Source organism: Eubalaena glacialis, chromosome 12 (genome assembly GCF_028564815.1).
Source record: "Eubalaena glacialis isolate mEubGla1 chromosome 12, mEubGla1.1.hap2.+ XY, whole genome shotgun sequence".
Lineage (NCBI taxonomy): Eukaryota > Metazoa > Chordata > Mammalia > Artiodactyla > Balaenidae > Eubalaena > Eubalaena glacialis.
Genome location: NC_083727.1, coordinates 100,120,563 through 100,143,095, shown reverse-complemented (window position 1 = coordinate 100,143,095; position 22,533 = coordinate 100,120,563). Strand labels below are relative to the sequence as shown.

General features: G+C 39.6%; 1 protein-coding gene across 5 annotated transcripts in view; it reads right to left on the bottom strand.

The window, feature by feature from the left end:
- Window positions 1-19,470, bottom strand: part of MEI4 (meiotic double-stranded break formation protein 4) — a 230,445-nt gene extending 210,975 nt beyond the window's left edge. For all 5 annotated transcript variants that reach the window (XR_009702933.1, XR_009702934.1, XM_061207358.1 and 2 more), the window contains exon 1: window positions 19,283-19,470. Coding sequence is in view for 3 of the 5 variants with exons in the window: in XM_061207358.1 (XP_061063341.1) it covers window positions 19,283-19,373 (91 nt within the window). In the remaining 2 variants the exon portion in view is untranslated. The remainder of the gene's footprint in view (window positions 1-19,282) is intronic.
- Window positions 19,471-22,533: the final 3,063 nt, after the last annotated feature.

Genomic DNA, 22,533 nt, shown 5'->3' with positions numbered 1-22,533 from the left:
CTAGAACAATTAGTTAAATATATGGAAAAAAGGAACACTGCCATCTATTCAGATCTTACACAAAAATCACATCTATTTAAATCACAGGTCTAAACATAAAAACTAAAACAAGAAGAAAACAGAATGAATTAGGGAATGAGAAAGATTATTGATAAAAGTCATAAAAAACACTGATCATTGAAGAAACACTGATAAATTAGACATCATCAAAATTAAGTCTGCTACTCAACAAAAGGCATCATTAACAAAAGAAAAAGCAAAACCACAAACTAGGAGGAAATATTCACTATATATTTACCTGACAAAAGACTTGGATACAACTCTATAAAGAACTGCTAAAAATCCTTAAGGAAAACGACAAGCAACCCAACTAAAAAATGGCCAAAAGACATAAACATATATTATAAAAGAAGCTAGAAAAATAGTCAATAACCACATGAAAAGGTATTCAAAGTTATAAGTTATTAGAGAAACACAAATTAAAATCACAGCAAGATACCACTTCACATCCACAAGAGCTAAAATTAAGAAGTGTATGAAGAAATTGAGGCTCTCATACATGGCTGGTGGAAATGTAAAATGGCTTAACCATTTTTGGAAAAGGTTTCACAGTTTCTAAGAAAACTGAACATATACTCTCCCTATAGCCCAGGAAATCCACTCATTTATTTACCCAAGAGATAATATAAATATATGTCACAAAAGACTTGTACAAGAATGTTCATAGCAACCTTATTTGTAATAGCCAGAAACTGGAAATGGCCCAGGTGTCATCAGTAACAGGATGGAATAAAACAAATTCTGGCATATCCATACAATGAAATACTATTCATCAATAAAAAGTAATGAACTACAGATACACTCAATATCACGAATGAATGTCAAAACATTATACTGTGTGAATAATGAAAACATACATAGAAGTATACATACTCTAAGTTTCCATTTAAATGAAGTTCTAGAACACTCTTATCAATGGTGGAAAAAATAACAATAATGTTTTCTCTATGAGATGGGGAAAGGGATTAACTGAGAAGAATAATGAAGGGATTTTCCAGGGTGACAGTAATGTTCTATATCTCATGGGGCTGATATACACGGGTGTGTTGATTTATCAGAGCCACCAATGGTACACTTAATCTTTTCCATTTAAATTTTACCCCCATAAAACATGGGGTTTCTAGCAAAGATGGAGTTTAAAAGGACCAGATTTACACTCCACCTTAAACAACTAGACAGCAAAACAAAACTGGACAGAAAGCATGCAGGGCTCTAACTTCCTAGAGAAGAAAACCAAGGTGAACCCCACACTGCACCAGCTTCTTGCTTGAAGGCAGTTTCCAGGCCACAATGCAAGAAGCTGGAACCCAAACAGAGCCCGAATATCTCAGAGAAATGAGCAGACTGAGGTCGGAATTCAGAAGCCAGAGATACAAGAACTGTCAGGGCAGAGTCCCACAGAGGAGGGAACTGCACAGAGAGAAAGCGCTGGAAATCTGCAGAAGGAGTCCCTCAAAATGTTAGCTACTTATTTGTGCATGTGTGAAAGCAAACTATCCAAAGTCCAGTGGTTCCAATGTTTTTCCACTTAATGGTAAGTAACAAAGGCAAATCCTTCAAAAGAAGAATATGAAGAAAGGTTAGACAAAAATGATAACCACTTGCAGCACTCCACTTTGACCATGTGTGGCCATCACTGTGGGCAAAACATCTGATAAAGGAAGGTCAAGAAAAGGCAACCCATGGAAATGCCACAAACACAAAGCAGTCCAAAAAATAACAGAATTGGTGCTGCCTTCTCCTTTATCCTATTTCAGTAATTCTTACACTTGAAGCTGCCTCGGAATCACCTGGAAGCCTTGTAAAACACAGATCCCTCGGGTCCACAACCAGAGTTTCCAATTTAATAGGTCTGGAGTTGGCCTGATAATCTGTATTTCTTACATGTCCCCAGGTAATAGTGATGTCGCTGGTCTGAGGACTACACTTATAGCATCACTACCAAACTCCATTCCTGGAATAATACCACTTTCAAAAGTCTATGAATACTTTCTCCAAGCAATGGTCCATTCCAAAACTGTTATGACTTTCAGCCCCAAAACAAGAATAAAACAAACAATAAAAAGCACTCATATTTTAGGTAGTTTCATAGTTCATCTCACAATAACCCTGAAAATATTTCTACCTTCCACTCCTTTCTACCATATTTTTTTTTTTAACAGATTAGGAATCTGGAATTCAGAGATGTTTTTAAGAACCCATCCTTAATCTCATAGCCCATCTGATATCAAAGCACATGCTCTTTTCTATATGTCATGCTGTCACCCTCTGAAATCCCCAAGTGCCAAGCCTCTTATGGGGGCTTTGGCTGTTGATATCCACCCACATTGAGGCTGTACCTAGTACTCTGTTACATGAAAAAGTCCAAATTCCACTTTGTATTGGAACAATACATACTTGACTAAACTACTGAGAATGGTAGGTGAGATTCTGTCGCATCTCACAAAACACAACTTCTTAAAAACTTACTTTAGGCAGACCTTTACTCCTCCCACCCCAAGAAATGATAACAGCCAACATTTAATGAGTATTTCCTATGTGTCTCTTAGCAACTTTCAAATATACACTACAGTAATTTTAACCATAGTCACCATGTTGTACATTACATTGCCAGAATCAACTGATATCTCAAGATAAACCTCATAATATTTCTCATAAAATTTTCTAGGGTAAGTGGTTTAAAGTAATGCAAAGGTCTTAACCATAGTCCAAACAATTTGCCATTCCATATGCCATTAATCTTATATTTTTACCCACAAAGACTAAACATGTGGTCAGTGTTCTAATAACCATTCTGTATGGTATAGGGCAACTTGGTGACAGCAATTCAGTTCGACAAACATATTGTGAGTGTGTATAACACTCAAGGCCAAAATTGTATTAGAATTTGACCAAAGATGAATTATATGTATTCTCTGTTTTTTTAAAGTTCATAATAACGTCTGTTTTCTTCGGGGGAAGGGGTCAGGGAGAGAGAGAAAAGCATAATTCAATCTGATAAGAGACTTAATCAGAGAACACAAAAGATTACATCCATGAGGTCATCATAACCTCTGGCTCCGATCCAAAAGCTCTTAAACGCATACTCAATGGGTCTCTAAAAAGAATGCCTGGAATACTGAAGCCAACATCCAACTACATCACTGCTTTACGGCAAAGCCCGACAAGATCATTTGGGAATCTTACTGAGGGCTTCATTGGGGTTTTTCATCCTCTTCTGAAATCCAGTAGTAGTTTAACTTTTACTGTTAATGGTAAATCATTACAACAATTACAACCATTTCATAGTAAACTGTAGCTATACTTTATGACTGATGATAAAAAAAAAGGAGATAAAACAAATAACTGAGACATGATAGATAAATTCAGAGACATCAAGAGATACACCAGTGGTTTTTATGAGCATCTCTCCTTACAAGACTTCACACTTGTGAACAGTTTCACAAAAGACAAGATTTCAGGAGTTCTGGACACTGAGCATTAAATCATTGTGTAACTAAGATCAAACTTATCAAAAAAGACGATGACAAGTAAGTAGAAAAGCTTGAGAAGGCTACGAGAACAGCCATAAGAATGAAACACTTCAAGGTCACTCCACCAAAATTATATCCAAAGCCTCTTCTTCTTCCTTCATTACAGCTAGCAATGGCCCATCTGAATTACTTATGGTTACTATGAGCTTTCTGTACAGGAAGGAATGTGCACATGTGTGAATAAACACTTTGCTATAAATGAAAAATGTTTTATTAATAAATAGACTGATAATTCTGTAAATATTGAGGTTTTACCATGGTTTCCCCTCCCTAAGCTCTCATTTTATAAAATGAATTATTGAGTTTGGACAGAAAATTTATATATACAGTAGTTATGGTATAATGGTGGGCTCTGTTTTGAGTAAACTGGTATTGATAAAAGATATGTCAAACTGCACTGAGCCAATTTTGACTTTCGACTTTTTAAAAAAATCATGCTTTTCATCTTTACATTTAAGGATTACTTTTAAATTAAATTTTCTTCCCTCAATATGGAAGAATTCTTAAATTAGACACATATGGTATAAATGATAAAAGAGAAAATGACAAATTTTACTACATCAAAAGTAAGTCTGTTCATTAAAAAAAAAGCAAAAAGGTAGCCCACAGTCTAGGCAAAGATATTTTCAACACATATAGTCAATAAAGGGTAAGTATTCATAACATATAAAAAAGTCTATAAATCAATAAAGAAAAGATCATCCATTAGAAAAAATGAGCAAAAGAGATGAACAAGCAAGTCACAGAAAAGGTAAGAAAATGGTCTGTAAACATATGAAAGACTTGAACATATATACACAAAGAGACATGTTCAAAACTGTTTATAACTTCATTGCTTGTAATAAAAATTACAAACTAAATATCTGCTAATAGAAAAATAGCTAAATAAATTGTGATATACTAATGCAATCAAATACTATTAGGCGATAAAAAACAAATGAACTAAAGCTATACACATCAAAATGAATGATTTCATAGTTAAAAGAAAAAATAAGAATTAAAAATGCATATAACTTAATATAATTATTTAATATAAAGAGTACTATATATTGCTTAGAAATATAACCATATGTAGGAAAAATACAAAGAAATGCATGGGGTGATACATTCCAAATTTAGAACTATGATTACTCCTGCAGGGGAAGGTGAAATCAGAAAGAGGAAGGGTTTTTTTCTGCCTTGCAAAGATCTAGTTTTGTAAGCTGGAAGTTGAGTACACTGGTATTTGTTGTATTATTCTTTATGTTTTTTTGTATGTCTTAAAATGTTATAGCACATATGTATTTTAAAGATTATTTTCTGTTGGAATGATTGAATGATCTTATATGTGAGTTAAAAACAATGGTTCAAAGGTGAGATCTGAATAAAGAATTCATGTAGTTAACATAGTCAAGACCAACACAACTGCTAAAAGAAGGAAGCATCTGCTGTGGGTGTCACCACAAAACATGGAAAGTTGTCTTCGTAAAGCATTGTTCTCTCTTGCAGCAGAATACTACCTTTCAGTTCTTCCTAAACACCTCTCTGAACTCTGTTTCTTCCACATCTATACAGAAGACACCATTAATAAGCTAATATTGTCTGCTTCCACTTTTAGAAGGCACAAGCAATAAGTTATATCAATTTTCAGAAATGAACTACATCGAAAGTATACACATATTTGAGCTATTTTTTAAAAGTGTCCAAAACCCGTTTAAAGATAAACAAGGCTATAATTTGTTAGGGTGCAGTTCATAAAATTCTTATCAGAATCTGAACACTAAAGGATGCAATATGCTGTGGCAAAAAGCTTATTCAGCACTTAATAAGGGATAAGCCAAAGTCCACCTCTTCCAGGAAGTCTTCCCTAATCAATTCAGCCCATAGTCATTTTTTCTTTTCTTAACAGTTGTTGGAGCACTCATCACCTGAACCACTGATTCTGGCTCTTAATCAATAACCATCTGCTCGTCTTTTCTCTCTGGTAGGATTAAGTTCCTTGGGGATCACGGGCTATGTCTCCTTCCCTTTCTTCACTCCTCCACCAACACCCGCAAGAGGGTCCAAATAAGTAGGTACACATTTTCTCAGATGAATTATACAGCAGAGGGACTAAGAGCCAGATGTCAAAACAGAGGATTTGCATTTGCCCTTTGCCAGCTGAATGACAGAGTAATTTCTACATCTCGCTTCATCCATAAAATGAAAAATATATTAGTAACATTCTCATAAGACTGTTTTAAAGACTAAAGTAAATCATGGTTGAAAAGCACATACAGTAGTATCTGGCACTCATGGCATGGTAGGACTCAAAGAGTTGTTAGTTATTTTTATCACTACTAGTACTAGTACTATTATTACAGCTATGCTACTACACCACGATTTATGTGGAGGAAAGAAATGAGTCTTGGAACCACATAATTCCTAATGTTGTGCTCTCCTACCCAATTTTATCAGTTTAACCATTACATTGATCAACGTCTTCCTTGACACCCAATTAATAAGCATGAATCCAAATGCAGTTCTGGTGTAACTAGAAAAACAATTATTCAATTCTGTGACCAAATGTTCACTTCCCTAGACAGGGGTATTCATTTACGTAACAAAAGCTTCTACCATGATTGCTGCTATTAATAAAAGTTCATACTGACCTTGTATCCATGATATATTAATTTTGTTTAATTTCAATATCCTTTATAAAATCATAAAGACATCTTCATGCATTTAGTACAATACAGATTCTTCTATAACACACCCCCCCTTCCCATTTAAAACAGAATGTAAATAAACAACTTGTTCATTTGGTCATTATTCTCCCATGCCAAGTATATTTGCAACGTTTGGTACTTAGCAATGATAGATTTATAGCATTCTGCTGAAAGCTCCTCAGTGATTAAAATACACTATAGAGCAAATTAAAAATTAGCTTAAATAAGCAGCTGTAGGATTTTTCAGGCAGTCTGACCAAACATTATTCTGCAGCTTTAAATTCAGGACAGTTTGACCCAACACTAACTGCTGACAGCATTATTTGATCTGGGTAGACAGGCAAACATTCAACAACAAAAAAGCGTGTGTCAATAATTCACAGCTCTAGAGTCAACTCTCTGGGGAAAGGAAAGTGGATCTTTTTATTTTTGTTTCCCTGTACCCCAAGACTTTTTTTTTTTTTTTTCTGTGCATTAATTCTTCCCTCTTCAGTCTGCCAGGAGTAAGATCACCTGCTACAATCAGACGTTTCGTCCAGGACAACCAGCCAGCTAGTGCAATGTGCAAGTCTTTAAACCACCAAAGACAGTCATCAGTCTGGAAATGGGGCACTCCTGGCACTCCCAGTTACCATAAGCCCACCACCTCCTTCACGTAGATGAATGAAGTTTTCCCAACCCAACCCCGAGAACTCTATCTAGGCAGAAAACATGTTTCTAGACTCTGTTCATGCAGGAAGGCAAGCTAAGACCTCAGCACCCTTCTGGTCCCACTTAATCTCCCATTTGTAGGATCTAAATGCGTTTGCATTTCTGCCTCCCTTGCCCTGTTAATTCCCCTGCATCCAGTAACTCCAAAAACCATATTAACACAGAAACAGCCAACAAGTGGCAGCTGTAAGATACACTGTCAGTCAGAAACTGGGATGATGAGTAGCTACAGTGAACATATAAAGAGAAAACTGAATGATCTGTTGTTACTTTAAAATAAAAATTTGTATGCATTTACCCATCAAACTGTGACCTTGAGTCATTAGAAACTGAAGCCAGTGATTAACTACATTTTCTTCATTTTCAGTAACATGTTTTAAGTTGAGAATTTTAATATTTCACTCCAGGAGTCCAGCTCAGGTAACTGTTCTGTGAGGAAATACCCTCGAAGCACAAGGAAATCAACTGACAAATTAACTTATGAAACTGAAATATTAGAAGAGCAATTAATAAATTTGCCAGCTGTACTTTTGTTCTGTTAAAAAAAAAACTGAGAAGCACCTCACTGGGCTTTTTGATGGTAAGACCACATGAGAAACATAAACATGATGGTAATTCATTCATTTATTCACCGAGTATTTTTTATGACCTGCTCTGTCCAGAGAATATATAGCAGTGATGAAAACAGATGCATTCTTGAGCTCACATTTTTTACATTCCGGTTGGGGGAGTCACAAAATAAATACATGTAAAATAGATGTACATTGAATTGTCATAAACACAGCTGAGAAAACTAATGCAGGCAAGATGGAGAGAGAAGGTAAGGGATTAGTTGCCATTTAAAACACAGCCGTTAAGATAAGTCCTCAATTAGCAGATGACTGGTGAGGGAGCAAGTCATGCTGACACAGAGAGCAGAGAGCGTGAAAGAGGGGGGCCGAGGAGAGGCAGGGGCTGGGTACACAGAGCACTCTCCCCAGCACCAGCTTACTTGACCCCCGTAATAACGCTGTATTTTAGGGCCGTTATCATGCCGGTGTTACATCAGGGTCTGAGGCTCGGCTATGTCACCTCCTGCCCGAGGGCACACAGGAAGCAGCAGTGCTGACACCTTAACCCAGGGGTTACAGCTCAGGGCAGAAGCTTTTCCACTGCTCACAGTTTTTCCACCGTGTCCAATTCCGTTACTACAACTTGTCAGAAACGACCGATTAAACTAGAATGTCAGAAAGAGCGACTGTCGTGGTGAGGGCTCCAGGGAACAGCAAGTGGAACGGAAGAAAGACGCCTCGGAGAAGCACAGCAACGGAAGGGCTGCCAGACAGAAGAGGAGAGAGAGGTGCTCAGCACCTCCCCGGAAGGCAGAACTAGGCCCAATCCCTGGAAATTACAGGAAGACAAACTTCCAATAATTAGATGAATAAGAGATCTAGTGGTAGGAGCTGTCCAACGATGGAATGGGTTGGCTTGTGAAGTTATGAAGCTCCAATTACAGGAGCTACTCAAGCAGAGGCTGAACGGCCACCTGCCTGAGATGTAGACAGGTTTTAGCACTGATGTGAAGGCTAATGACCGATGGCTTTTCCAATTCTGAGTCTGTGATTATACAAGCACCTGCGCAGTGCAGTGTGGCAATGAGAAGTTCTAGCTGTGAAGTCAGACAGCTTGGTTAAAATCCAGTCTCCACCACTTATAAGCTTTGTACACTTAACCTCTATCAGCCTCGGTTTGCTTATCTGAAAAAGGAAGCAAATAATAGAAGCTACTTCACAGCGGTTGTTGTGAGAATTAAATGAGATAATCCATGTAAAGGACTTAACACAGGGCCTGGCACACAATCAAAGGTCAGTAAAGTTTAGCTTATAAAGACATGTATATTTGGGAGCATGTGTATAAAAAATAAATAAATATGTATATAATGTGTATAAATTTGTTTTTCTACTTCTGTTTTTACTCATATTCAGTGGCAAGAAGAGTTCAATGTCCAAAGCTGAATTGTTACAGCATGATGATACTAACCATAATAGTTATAATAAACATTTAAACAGTCAGCTTCTTAGCATAATCATTTCATATTAGACCTCTTTTAAGTACCAGGAAATATGCAGAAACATTCATCTTTTAAACATCTGAGGTGCCAATTTAAAACTTATGAAAGAAAACATCAACATTTTCTCAATTGAAACAACTATAAAAAATTCGGTATTTTAGCATAAGAAAGAATATCTAACAACCTGCACCTGTATTTAATATGCATTTATATGCAAATATGTGAGTGTACCAGTGTGTGTGTACACACAGATACGCACACACACACTCTTACACGTGCTTTCTATTTTGAAATTATAAACTAGCAAGCCCACAGTTACTTTTAAATTACTTCTTAATAAGCAAAATGATTCCAGATATTTCTTATCAGGGTCAAGTATTTTAGGCATATGTGTCTTTATTAATAGAAAATGAAGAAGAAATAACCCTAGAATGTTGCATCTATATGCTAGAATCTAGAGATGCTTCCAGATGGCAGAGAGTGAGTTATAATTTTAGATTAATTTGCCATCACTCTTTTGTCATTCCGGATAAACTCACATTTACTATTCATTGAAAAAACATTCAAGAATGGACCTGATTGATAAAAGGAAGCCTCCACTTTAGGAAAAACTCAGGCAATGTTTTATTTCTTCACTAGGGTACTCAATGCTTTTAGAAAGTCATAGCATGATACGTTACAGAAAGAAAAAGAATGCTTCCAATGATAGTATGTGTATGATACAACAGGGTATGTATGGATGTATATCCACCGTCATACTGATCCTCCCTCTGACATAACTGCTGTTATTCCTGCTCTATCAGTATGCAAACAGGGGCTCAGGGAGTAACTTGCTCAAAGCCACACAGGAAGAAATGAAGATACAATCTGACTCTAAAACCTTTCATTTTTCTGTATTGTCTGCCATGTGGGCACATTAAATTAGCATATTTGGGCACAGATAATCTATATTAATAAATGCATTTAGCACCAAAACTCTCTTGAATCTATGCCCTGGACTCTTAAGAGCTTGGTGTCAGAAGGGATGATGCAGACTGTCACCCAGTGACAGCGTCAGGAATCCAACCCAGTCTCCACGGACAATACCATATTGCAAATGTGGTTACCTAACCATCAGTTCTTAGAAATTCCTGCCAGACACTCTATAATGTCTGCTTATATTAATCCCAGGTCCACCCTTAAAGCAAAATAATATAAAGTCCACTTTCCCAAATCACCCTTCAAGAATCTGAAGTGAGCAATCACTGTCTCCCCTTATAAAATCCCCCGGACCCTCTCTCATAACATCATAATATTTAGCCTCTTTTCATTCTGGCAGCCTCTTCTGGCTGTTCTTTGATTTGTCAAAATCCCTTTTCAGTGACACCCAGCACTAAACCTCCAATTCCGCGATGAACGTAATCAGTTACAACCCTTGAACCTTTCTCTTAATGTCACCCAAGATGGTATTAAGTTGTTGAACTGTCAGGTCTCAGCGATGGCTCAGATGGACATAATGGAAAAACAATTAAAATCTTTCTTCCAAAGTTGCTTTTAAGCTAGATCTCTAGTTGCACAACTGATTCTGCTGAGAACCAAAATCCTGACTTATCTCCAATGCCCGTGGGCAATCTAGCCACAGAGCAACACACCATTCTCACGACTGTGAGCCTCTTCTGTGATCCATGATGTTCACTCTTGGACAGAAACGTCCGTCCCCAAGCCGCTGGCTGCAGACTCTCCGCTCACCCTTCACTGCCTTTTTCAGCTGCCTGGTCTGAAGTCCTCTGGATTCACCCCTCCTTCCTTCCTCACCCTGGGCTACCCTCTGCTCCTTTACCTGCATTTCCACAGCGCTCTGGAAACACAGAAACTTGTTCTTACCACAAGGTAGGATCAGTAGCCATCTGGGGGTCCCGCTCCCCTACTAGAACAGAGAGTGAGCTCATCAGACACGTGGACTCTGCCCTCATCTATTATTTCCAGCGCTGGGCTCGGGGGGAAGATCAAGCCACGCTGTACGTGAATAACTACAGAAAGGGTTAGAAGTGGAACAGTTCACAGAAAGGAGAGCTAAGACAGGAGAAGTTCAGGAGACTTAGCTACACGGAATTGAGGGCCTGCCTGGATATATGGACAAAGGAAAAGATGTCAGCCGAGGGGAGAAAGCCTTGAGCCTGGAGCATGAAGCATGAAGGAAGCATGAAGCATGCGGAAGCATGAAGCATGAAGGCTGGAGCATGAAGCCTCAGAGGGAAATATAAACACCTCTTGGACACCTCTGCACACCAGACACCACACATTCACTTTACAGCCAGTACCTTGTGTAACGACCTCAGTTAATAATTCTGTGATTGCATAAATAACAAGGTCCTACTGTATAGCACAGGGAACTATATTCGATATCCTCTGATAAACCATAATGGAAAAGAATATATGTATAACTGAATCGCTTTGCTGTATAGCAGAAATTAACACAACATTGTAAATCAACTATACTTCAATAAAATTTAAAACAATAATTCTGTGATGTAGAATTTAGTGTCACTTTTTGGAGCTAAGGAAACTGAAGTTCACAGGGTAGCTTTCTCAAGGATATCCGGTTAACAAATGGTAGAACTGGACTTTTTAATATTTCTCTCTCGGCATGCATTCTTTCTACAACACAGTTCTGGATAGGACTGGGCCTCCCTGAACTGCCCTGTGTTCTTGCGTCTACCTTCACATGCATCTTAGCTTATCACCACAGCAGCACATACACACACACACACACGCACGCACTGACAGGCCCACTAACTCCACAAGCACTGCTAGATAAGGGATTTTTACCCCCAAAGACAGCCCAGTGAGACAGGAAAGAGCAACACGGCATATTAATCAACTCCAAAACACCCCATCAGAAATAATTTCAAGTATGTCTTCGAGAGGCAAGGATAACACAGGGAATAGGAGAGCAGGTTCAGGAGCCAGGCTTCCTAGCTCTGTCCTGTACTAGCTGTGTGACCTCAGATAGGTTACTCAACCTATCTGAGTGGATGAGTGCAGTGGTCCCAGTGATGTTTCTGGAAGAGAATTTTCCTGGGTAGGAAGGACTTAGGGACTGTTGACGCCCCGCAGGGAAGAAGGGATGGAAGGAGAGGCAGGCCAGGACACTAAAGTGTGCACACAGAATACGACATGCCCTGAAAGATGTTTGTGACATGGTAGGGCTTACTGTCAGATTGGAAAGAGGGAGACAAAGCGAGGGGATACTTGAATATGACTCCAGTATTAGGCCAGCAATGTGATGGACTTCAATCAGAAACTCATACTAAAATTACTGGAAACTAGAAAACATACAAAATAACGTTGATAAAATATTTACTCAGACCACTGGAACTATTCTCGGAAGCTGTTTCCTTAATTCTTTACTGAGCCTTCACTTTTTAACAATGAGTGATGAAAAGGAGGTAAGCACATTAATAATTAAAGAAGCCAGCTTCCTGTCAAGTAGTTTGAATCAGTGCCTTTCTCAGTGATCTTATGCAGTAGTCACATGCTGGGAAAGTGGGAAATTGTCTATTATTTATCACTAAAGATTTTTACATCAGCAACCTAGTATGAAATGTACCTTCAGGGTCTTTGAGCTGAAACATTGCTTCATTTGCTATCCGCAACGATGCTGTAATTACTTGCCTGTGTGCATGCAGCACTTTTTAAATCACTACAATTTTGGTTTGGGGAAACTGATTTTGATGAAGAATTTGTTGGTAATATATGCAATTTTAAAAATCTGTTCATTATATAGATGAAATAGTGCTTAGTAACTGTCAAATAAATAGATGAATGATGGATGGTGGATAAATTTTTTTTAGTTAAAAGACAAGACAATCTTATAAGAGTGGATGCTTTACGAGCCATATTTATTAAAAAAGTAATTTTTTAGAAAGCAGCAACCTTTTGAGAACTATATAAGCATTTTGTGCACTGTCATAAAAAGGCAGATTGGCATGAGAAACTTATATTCTTCCAACTAACATATAACACCATTTATCGGTTATGCCAGGCATTGGAAATAAGGATGTCCCTTCCCTCAGGAGCTTTCTTTCTGGGGCAGGCCAATAAATAAGAAAATAAATAAAATACCAACTAATGCATAACAACTTTGGATAAAGTATAAAACAGTTTAGAAGAGAAAGAAAGTAAGTTTCTCTTACCATTGTTGCAAGAGATAAAAATAAATGGGTCATAAACAATCAGCAATTACAAACCCATTTGGGGGGGGGGCTTGTAAGGAATCATAAGTATGTTTTGTTTTGCTTTTTAATCTTGCAAGAAAAAGCTATTCATGAAAGTAGAAGGAAGGCGTGGGAAAAGGGGCCATCAGCAAGCAGCCTCTGAAATATATTTCCTAGAAATTATTAAAGATTAAGAAAGTCACATCTCTCTCTCCAACAATCAAAATTACTTTCTAGTGGGTTGTTTTCATTCTTTTATTCATCCAAATTAAACCAAAGCATACATTAAATACAAAAGGATTTATTTTCCAGAGTTCTGCCAAGGTGAAAGCCACCTAATCAAAAACAAAATGGGGAATAAGCTCACTGAATAAATCAGAAGGAAGAATTAAAGAAGCTGACAGATATTTTGGAGGCCAGTTAAAAAATAAACTGGATTTTCATTATAAAAATTGACTTAAATGAATGATACACTTAAGAACCTACTTCAGAACATTTCCTTAAAGTCAATTTGATTATCGACCCCAAGATACTGCATTTCAATATATTTTGGTATATTTCCAAAATGTAAGGGGCACAGTAATGGGCATATACACAGTAAATGTCCAGAAAGTAAAAGGAACAAAATACTAAAAAAATCTATGAGTCTGCTGATATCTGCTGTTCAGATTTGAAACCTAAATAAAAAGTTAGGCAAAATACTTTAAATACTGCCTCCAAAGCAATTAAAGGATAATTAAGGTACATTTGACATCTGAGGAAAAGCAAAAGAAAACGGAATAGTAGACACAGCCCTCTAAAATCTATAATTTATAAACAACTTTACTCTCTTGATAGATAACCTGTAAGTATAGATAAATCTAATAATAGGGACAAAATTAAGCCTTCATCAAAGACATCAAAGTTCATATGACATGTGGTACTTAAATCAGCAGACGTGGGGCATGTACAGGGGGGTCGGATCTGTTCCCCTTATATTTCCAAGCAAGGAAAGAGGAAATGTAGATCTTCTCATAATCACTGGAGGTAGTAAGCCTTCCAGATAAAATTATCATGTTCATGCTCACTCAGCATGATCAGACGACACACGAGAAAAGAGATTCTGTTCTAGGCACCCTGCTTTTAAACAGATAGAGCTGGAAAAGGAACTCGAAACCTGCTGTCTGAAGAACAGAGGAGTGAAATGTAAATTGGACTCGTTCCATGAAAGCCCAAGGAACAGGACAAGGGCAGGGGCTGGAAGTTGTGTATACATATTCTATTAGTCAGATGTGTCTAAAGATGTGTGAGAGAGCTTTAGGAGGAGTGAGTTCCCTGTTGTGGAAGGTATTCAAGCACAGAGAGAGATGACAGGGATGAGGCAGAACGCACCCAAACTCTGAAAAACAGAAAAGTTAAATGGATCACCTTCCAGGACGGCTTTCACCCTGAGATCTTGTGATTATAAGAAATAGAAGCCACAGTCACTGACCTTGGGGGACTTAAAAGTCATTCAGTGACAGTGACATACAATAGGTGCCTTTGAAAAAAGTGTTAAGGACGCTATACCCAACAGGGTCCAGGCAGAAAGCTAATGGTACCTCCGTGGGGGTAATATGATGAAAGGCTAATAAAAGAGACAATTTCTAAAGGCGTGGGCAACATAAGGGGGTAGCCCAATGTGCTAAAGGCCAGAAATAACAGCAGTGGGCCAGGGGTATCCTTCACTTCCCCAGGGCCTGAAGGGAAGAGAGGGAGGAGGGAGCAGTTACCAGAACGGGGAGAGACAGCACAGTGAGGGCAGGACCACCTGGCAGGGGCTGTGACCTTCCATCCTAGGACCATCCTCATGACAGTAGAGGGATCAGGGGCTGGTGTGCACCTGCAGGGTGGAGGGGCGGGGAGGAGATCTGGAAGGCCAAACAGAAGGTATCCAGCACAAATGCCAGCAAAGCCACAGGAAACAGAGCAGACATGAAAGCCCTGGACTGGGGAAGAGGCCGGACTGCCTTCTCTCTCAGGTCCCTCCCAAAGAGAACAACATGCATTTTTACCGGTGGGGAGTCACAGACCTGTGTTCTTTATTATAAAAGGATGCTTTTATAGCGCTGGCTCTTTTTCATTCTTCAGGCATCCCCGCCCCCGTGGATTTGTTTTCTGAACTAAGCACTCAACTGCAATATATTTGCTCTACCCAAAATTGGTAGTGCCATAGAATACATGTTACAGGACCTGAAAATCTGAATACAGAACCATCTAGCCTACCTTAGTTGGGTAGTTTTCCATCTGACATCCTTGCTACTCATTCCTTTATTCATCACATATGTTTAATGATCTCCTATCTGTCAGGTGCTGTGCTAGACCTGGGGACACAACAGTCAACCAGAAAAGTCCATCACTGCCTTCTTAGAGCTTTCAGCTGACTATCAATCATTCCAATCTACAACACCCTCTGTTCAGTAAAGGAATCTCGTAAGTGCTATGGATCAGACGTTGGCAAACTATGGCCCACAGGTCAAATCTGGGTGGCCTTGCTTCCGTCAACCATGTTTTATTGAAACAGCCATGTCCATTAGCCTATGTGTTGTCTATTGCTGCTTTAGTGTTACAACCTCAGAGTTGCTACAGGTAGATTGCAAAGCCTGATATATTACTAACTGGTCCTGTACAAAAAAAGTTTGCCAACACTTGCTTTAAATAAAACCTAATGCTTTAAGGACAAACATATTAAAGGATACATACTGTCACTCATAAAACATCCCTGGGGGCCCTAGTTACAAACCAAGCCATCATGAGGGGGTTTGGCTTCCTGCAGGGTTGCATTTCTATTGTTGCAAGTTTTGTTTCTTTTATTTTTTTCTTCTTTCATTATAAAGGCAAATAACAAAAGAGTGTCATGTGGCTAATGTCTTCTATTAACAGCTAGCCTTCTTCAGATAATGCTCACATTCTCTTACGTTACATCTAGTCTTTTGATTGATCAGAGTTCTTCCACATCATGGAAGGCCCAGTTTTACAAAGATCCTTTCCCCTGAATCACACCAAACAAAATTTAACAGGGGTGATTTTAGGCTCTCTTTTAAATTGAACAATAAAATTGATTGTAAAAGCACTTAGCCAACACTCAAGTGCTATATAAAGGCAAGATCACAGCAGCAATAGTACCTTCACTTCCCTGCAGAGAGAAACATGAGTGGATGCTTATTCCCCAATCACTTGACCCAGAGAGCATTAAAATTGTAGATGTAAGAAAAAAAACAAAAAACTAGCTTTCATTGGCTGTTACCAAAAATTCCTAAGAAGTGACAGGATCTGCGCTTGTTGTGGTCCCTCCAAAGGATGTTAAGAGGCTCAGTCCCAAAACCCTTTTCATCCCCTAATGGGAATCAATGTAGCATGAATAAAATTAAATGAACATTTAGTTCATATTTTAGTCACTATAACGAAGCAATAGTTGGCTTGAGAAAGATCCTTGCCAAGCCTTGGTTCCTGAAAGTTTTCCCACCTGCTAACCCACTGATAACGTACATTTCAAGTGTCAAGAGAAGGGAGACTGAGCCCACCAGTGAACCAAGAACCGAGAATAAGATGATTACAGGAGGCAGCATGGGGAAGGCATGGCTGATCTGGTAACCAGGGGGTTTCTGCTAGGTACCAGCTTAAGCATTCTACCTTCAAAACGGCTTCCTTGATACCCTTAGACCACATCAGTTCCCTTTAATACGTATGCTCTTCACATTCCATAATCTTGCATCGCAATTGCAGCTGGGTAATTCCTCACTTCATTGGTCGTTTGATGTCAATGGCCCTCAGGGGCAAGTGAGTTCCGCTGAGCTCATGACCTGCCTGTGCAGAGCAGAAATCGCTACCGTGAACACATGATGAGCACTGAAAAAAACATTAGCTGGCTGACCTGACGAATGAATGGATGGGTAAGCAAGCTGGATCCTAGGCACTCTGCTAGCATATAAGAACACCTGGTCGTCCTGTGACATGCTCCTCAAGACTAACGGCCAATGTCTCCTGTCCTTACAGACCCTGAGCTAGGCTCTAGGGATATGTGCGAATTGCACACCAGCTCCTGGTGGCTTCACCCTCCACCATCTCTTCTCTGCTCTTTCAATCTCTTCTTCTGTCCTGACTTCTATCTCTCAATATATAATCATGCTCAGATTGCTCCCAGCTGTAAAAAAGAAGGAAAAAAAAAGCTATCCCATCACCCCCACCCCACCTAGCTGTTGTTACTAAGGCTGAAAATGACATCATCACAGTGGCCAAACCTGATGCCTACTTATAAATTCTCATTCCACTTCTCTGCAGACCTGACCCTAAGACCACACCTCTATTTTTAAAACGCTTTGCTCTCTGACTTTAGTGCCACTATTCCCCTGATTCTCCTTCTATACCAAACCTTGTCAATTCTATAACCCGATATATCTAAAAACGTGTCTACTTTTTCCCTCAAACCAGTAACCCCTCTTGTCTTTATGACCGCATCAGGCTGCTGCCGGACCTCTCAGCTCCCTCCAATCCATTCTGCACAGTGAAGTCATATGTTCACCTCAATAATGCTCCAAAGTAATTTAACTGGTTCTATTAAGTTGTGACTCTGACGCTCAGCTTCAAGTGCCTTTGGACAGCAGAGATTAATGTATATATGACATACACAGGCCCCACGAAAGAGTTAAAGTATTCAGTCTGACCTTCACCACAATATCCAGTGGGCTTGTAACATCTTTACATATGTCAAAACATATTTAAGGTAACGTTTTCTAAATCTTAACAAGGCCTCCAAAATACCGGGTTTGGAAAGCTGGTTCCAAATACTGGTATTCCCACCATCACCCAAGAAAAAAAGAATAAAACCCTTACTTAGAGTCATCAATTTGTGCTCCTGACCTTCATTCCCAAATTTTACCTCTGAATTTTGTCATCTGTGGTCTATTTCCCTGCTCTGAAAGTCATCCGGATTATGCATCTTCCAAATTACAAAGGCTCTTTATTGCACTTGATCTAAAACCCTTCTAAAGCAGTAAGTCTTCACAAATAAAAACAAGTAGAATGGTAGATAACAACACACAATTCTCTGCCAAGTGACTGCGTCTCATTGCAACCACATGATACACTGTAAATCTCTCGATTTTAAGTAGAAAAAAGGCAATGCAAACAATCCCAAGAAAGTCATCAATGTGTGTGTAATTAGACACAAATATTGCTCTTGAAAAATACATCCCGCTCATGAACACAGTCTATGTTATCCTGGGTTTTTTCTACATTATGAGCATTTTGTGAATATTAAACAACGGTGTCTTTATAAGCTACGGATCCTGATGGAACCCAAGTCCAAAATGTGTTTCTGCACTTCCATAATAAAAAGCCTTTCAAAATTCGGTACAAACCACTTTCCCACCTTATTTCCCGCCACTTTCGACATTGTAGTTACACTAAAACATCGTTTTCTCCATGCTTCTTGCCTTTACTCTTACCCTCCGTTTCATCTGTAATAGAGTCCCCACTTTTGCCCCTATTTCCCAAATACCTGGTACTTAGGCTTCCGTTAAGGTGCCATCGTCTCCAGAAAGCCTCTCTGTCCCACAGCATTTTATCTGAACCTCCTACTGCAATCCCACCCGGTCCGCGAATGTCTCCTATCTCTACGTCCATCTCTAGCCCAGGCCTGCGAGGTCCTTGAGCGAAGAGGCCACGAGTGTCCCAGCTTTGACACCTCCGGCACTTTACACGGTTCCTCCAATACCATGGGGGCTCCTTAAACGACCCACCAATGGTCTCCAAGCACAAGCCTCTCCTTCCCCAGGAAGGAGCCATCTTGGTGGTCAAGCCAGGCTCGAGCCCGCCCGGAAGCTGGAACACACCCCAGACACCCACCAAGTTGGGGGCCCAGGCCTGAGTCTAACTCCAGAAGCTCCAGCGCACAGGCGATCGACTTGACTAGGTAGAGAGAGACGCCCACGGGATGTGCGGAGCTCCGCGCGGCTCTGTCAACAGCGCGAACTCGGGTGGGAACCCACGCCACGCGCCAGGGGTGAGGGGCGCCTCGCCACCTACCTGCTGGGCTCCCGCAGAGGAGGGAGGGCACCCCCGGCGGGGAGCCGGTGCAGGCGGGGAGAGGGGCGCGGGGGCGAGAGCTGTGCGCCATTCCCGGGCGGCGGCTCCCCGGCCGCAGTGAGAACGCCGCCTGGCGCCCGCTTCCGCCCTCTGGCAGCAGGCGGGGAGGGCCTGGCCACGCGCCCCACAAGGCCCCGCGGCGCGCTCGCCCGTCGGCGCCGGGGCTGCGGGTCCGAGGGGCCGGCTCGCGGCGGAGAGCGCGCCTCCTGCCGGGGTGGGAGCAGGCCCGCCCGGCCGCGGGCCGGCGCTGCGAAGGCCAGGGGAGAGGAAAAGCCAGGCGCTTTCCCGAGCAGGGCGCCCCCTCGGCTTTATAGCCGGAAGGGGAACTCGGAGCCTCCAAGGAAGGCCGGGAAAAGAAGGGCAAAGTCCTCTGCGAGACTTCTGGAAAGAGGTGCAGTGATTCCACTGGCGGCGGGGGAACTTCGACGACTAAAGACAGCATGAATTCTAAAACGACTTTTCTTTTTTCAGAAGGGAAATTAAACTTGGGTTTCTTCCCCCCAAATGTGATTATTAGAGAGTGATTTTGCTCGCTTGTCACCTTTCACCTCGTATTTTTTATCTATATTGTCTTTTTTTTTTTTTTTTTCCTTGCCTTTCGTCGTTCAAAAATTCTTCTCCTGAGGAGAGATTCTCCGTAGGCTTCTTTAGTGTTACACGCTTGGTTGCTCTTGGGTGGAAGTCTCCGCATATAGTTATAGAATAAAATACAGAGCATGTCTACGTGAAGATCTGTTTGGCTTATTTTACTAAATGGATGAACCTTCTTTATTAAGACATCCATTTGCATCCGATACATTATTGTAAATTACTTTAACATGTTAAGCATCATTGCTCTAGCCATCTGCCCATTAAAGAGAATCAATGATTTTAAGTCCATTGTAATTTGTTTACTATAGCATTCTTCATTAATCCTGAAGAGGTAAATTTCAGGTAAGCCAAGACAGAATTATCTTGAACTACAAATTAATGAATACTAGATTAATGGTTTACTGTAATGATTCTAGTGGGGGAGGGGGGATTTCGAACTTCGAATATGTATTTGCTGTTCTTTTGCAGAAATGTAAATCCAATCATAGTGCGTCGATCGCAGACATAATCTAGGGTCACATAGGGGAAATATTGCAAACTTGTCAGTGTTGCTGCGTGTGCGGAAGGCATTTCAATTCCACTCATTCAGTCATTATGCAAATTGCATTGAACTATTATGTGCTAGGCACTGAGGCATGATTATTGCCCTTTACAACTGCACAGTCTGGTAATTAAAACAAATGGGTAAACAAACTATCAAAATATAGTGCAAGCACTGAAACCCTATTGGAAAACTGAAGAGTCAGTTTTAAAGTCTTATCCTTTCTCATCAAACCGTGGGTAAAATATCTATTAACCTGAGAAACATTTACAGGTTTTTTTAGCTTCTGAAGATGGAGTGGTTATGGATTTTACGAAATGTATAGTGGAAAATAACTTCCATGAAAACTGTACAAGTTTTCATACTAGTTTTTGTCTTAGTCATCCCTAGTGGAAATGTATAATAAGTCATCATTAAATGTTTGGTGAAGAAAGAAATAAGTGGATTCCCAGTATCTTAAAATATTTAATTTGTGCCTCTTAGAGACTACTTTTCTAAAAATATTGTGATCTGGCTGTGTGTACCAGGGCCCAAACAACTTTGCTAAAGGAGTTTATAAAGACCAAAGGAAGGTGAAAATGTGCAAAGATGCACCTAGGGGCTTCTCAGTCTTCTTGTTCATTGCACTTAAATGCAGAATATTTGAAGGGGGCTTGAGTAGACAGGCAGAATGTCTTAGAAAATCGTGCTTCTCTCATGTAAGGTTTCAAGACAGCAATTTCATTGATTGCCAATCTGTTTATAGAAGAGGAAATTGTTAATGGTACCCACAAATTTTCAGGGTCCAAATAAAAGCGCAAAGGAAAAATGGTTTACCTCTGTGCAAAATATAAAACCTTAGATGGAGAAGAATACTAAGTTATTATTAGACAGTTTAGTATAAATCTAAAAGAAGTTAAATGGATAAAATAAGTGCAAAAAATGTAATCAAGGAACAACACTAATTTTAAAATGACTGTTTTAACCTCGAAGAGCAGAGAGTAGAATATCTGATAAAATGTCAAAGGAGAATGTAAATTATATTTTTAAAAGTTAAAAATGTTATTTGTTTGAAAAAAGATTTGCATTATTTTAAAAAATAAAATTGTGAAAATGGTAGTAAACTGTTCTATCAAGAAACAGAGAAACTTCATCAGTAATTCCTAGGCCAACACCCATTTACACAGGAGAAAATTATTAGCTCTGGATTCAATTCAGTAGTTCAAGAAACATTTATTATGTTAGGTCCTAAGTATAAATAAGAAAGTCTTTGTTCTCAATGATCTCACCATGTAGTAAGGGAGCCAGATTTTACAGTCAAGATAATGACTAGCAAACACTGAACACACTGTGCCAGTTAATCATGGATTGTCTCATTTACTTAATCCTCACAAAATTTTTAGAGGTCAAGTACTGTTTTCCTGTCTTATTTTACAAGGAGGAAACTGAAACTAAAATTTAGATTGGTTAACTCATCCAAGGACATTCAGTTAATAGATGGTGGAGCTAGACTCCCACCTCACTCCATCTTACTCCAAAGTGCATGAACTTAATCCCTTCACTCTAGCACATCCAGGAAGTCAGATGCACTCTCTTTAGCTGCTGCCCTTTAATTTCAGTCCCTCTACAGAGTGTTCCATCCGCTAGTATCTTAACATTCTCAGTGGTATCTGAGGCAGCAAGCTCTACAATGCTTTTAACCGTTCATCAGACTTCTTGGACCTAAATCTCTTGGTTCGGCTTCTACCTGATCACCTTCACACCTGCTTTAATTTCATATCCACATTTGTCAACACTCACTATTCCATCGCCCACATTTTCTTCAAGTTGATCTAACAGCATAACATAATTTTCAGCAGATTATGATCTCATGATCATTAGAATTAATATTCCACAGAATCCTACATAGCATTATCTTTAATAGTTCAATTACTCTTAACACAAAATTAGTAATTTATGCTGTGGTGTATATAATTATTAGTATAGTCCAGATGGCATCTTGCAACTTTTCCCCCACCTTTGTCAATATGGTTGTTATCTTTGCTTTAAGAAGAGTAAAATCCATAAAAGTTTCCCAGTG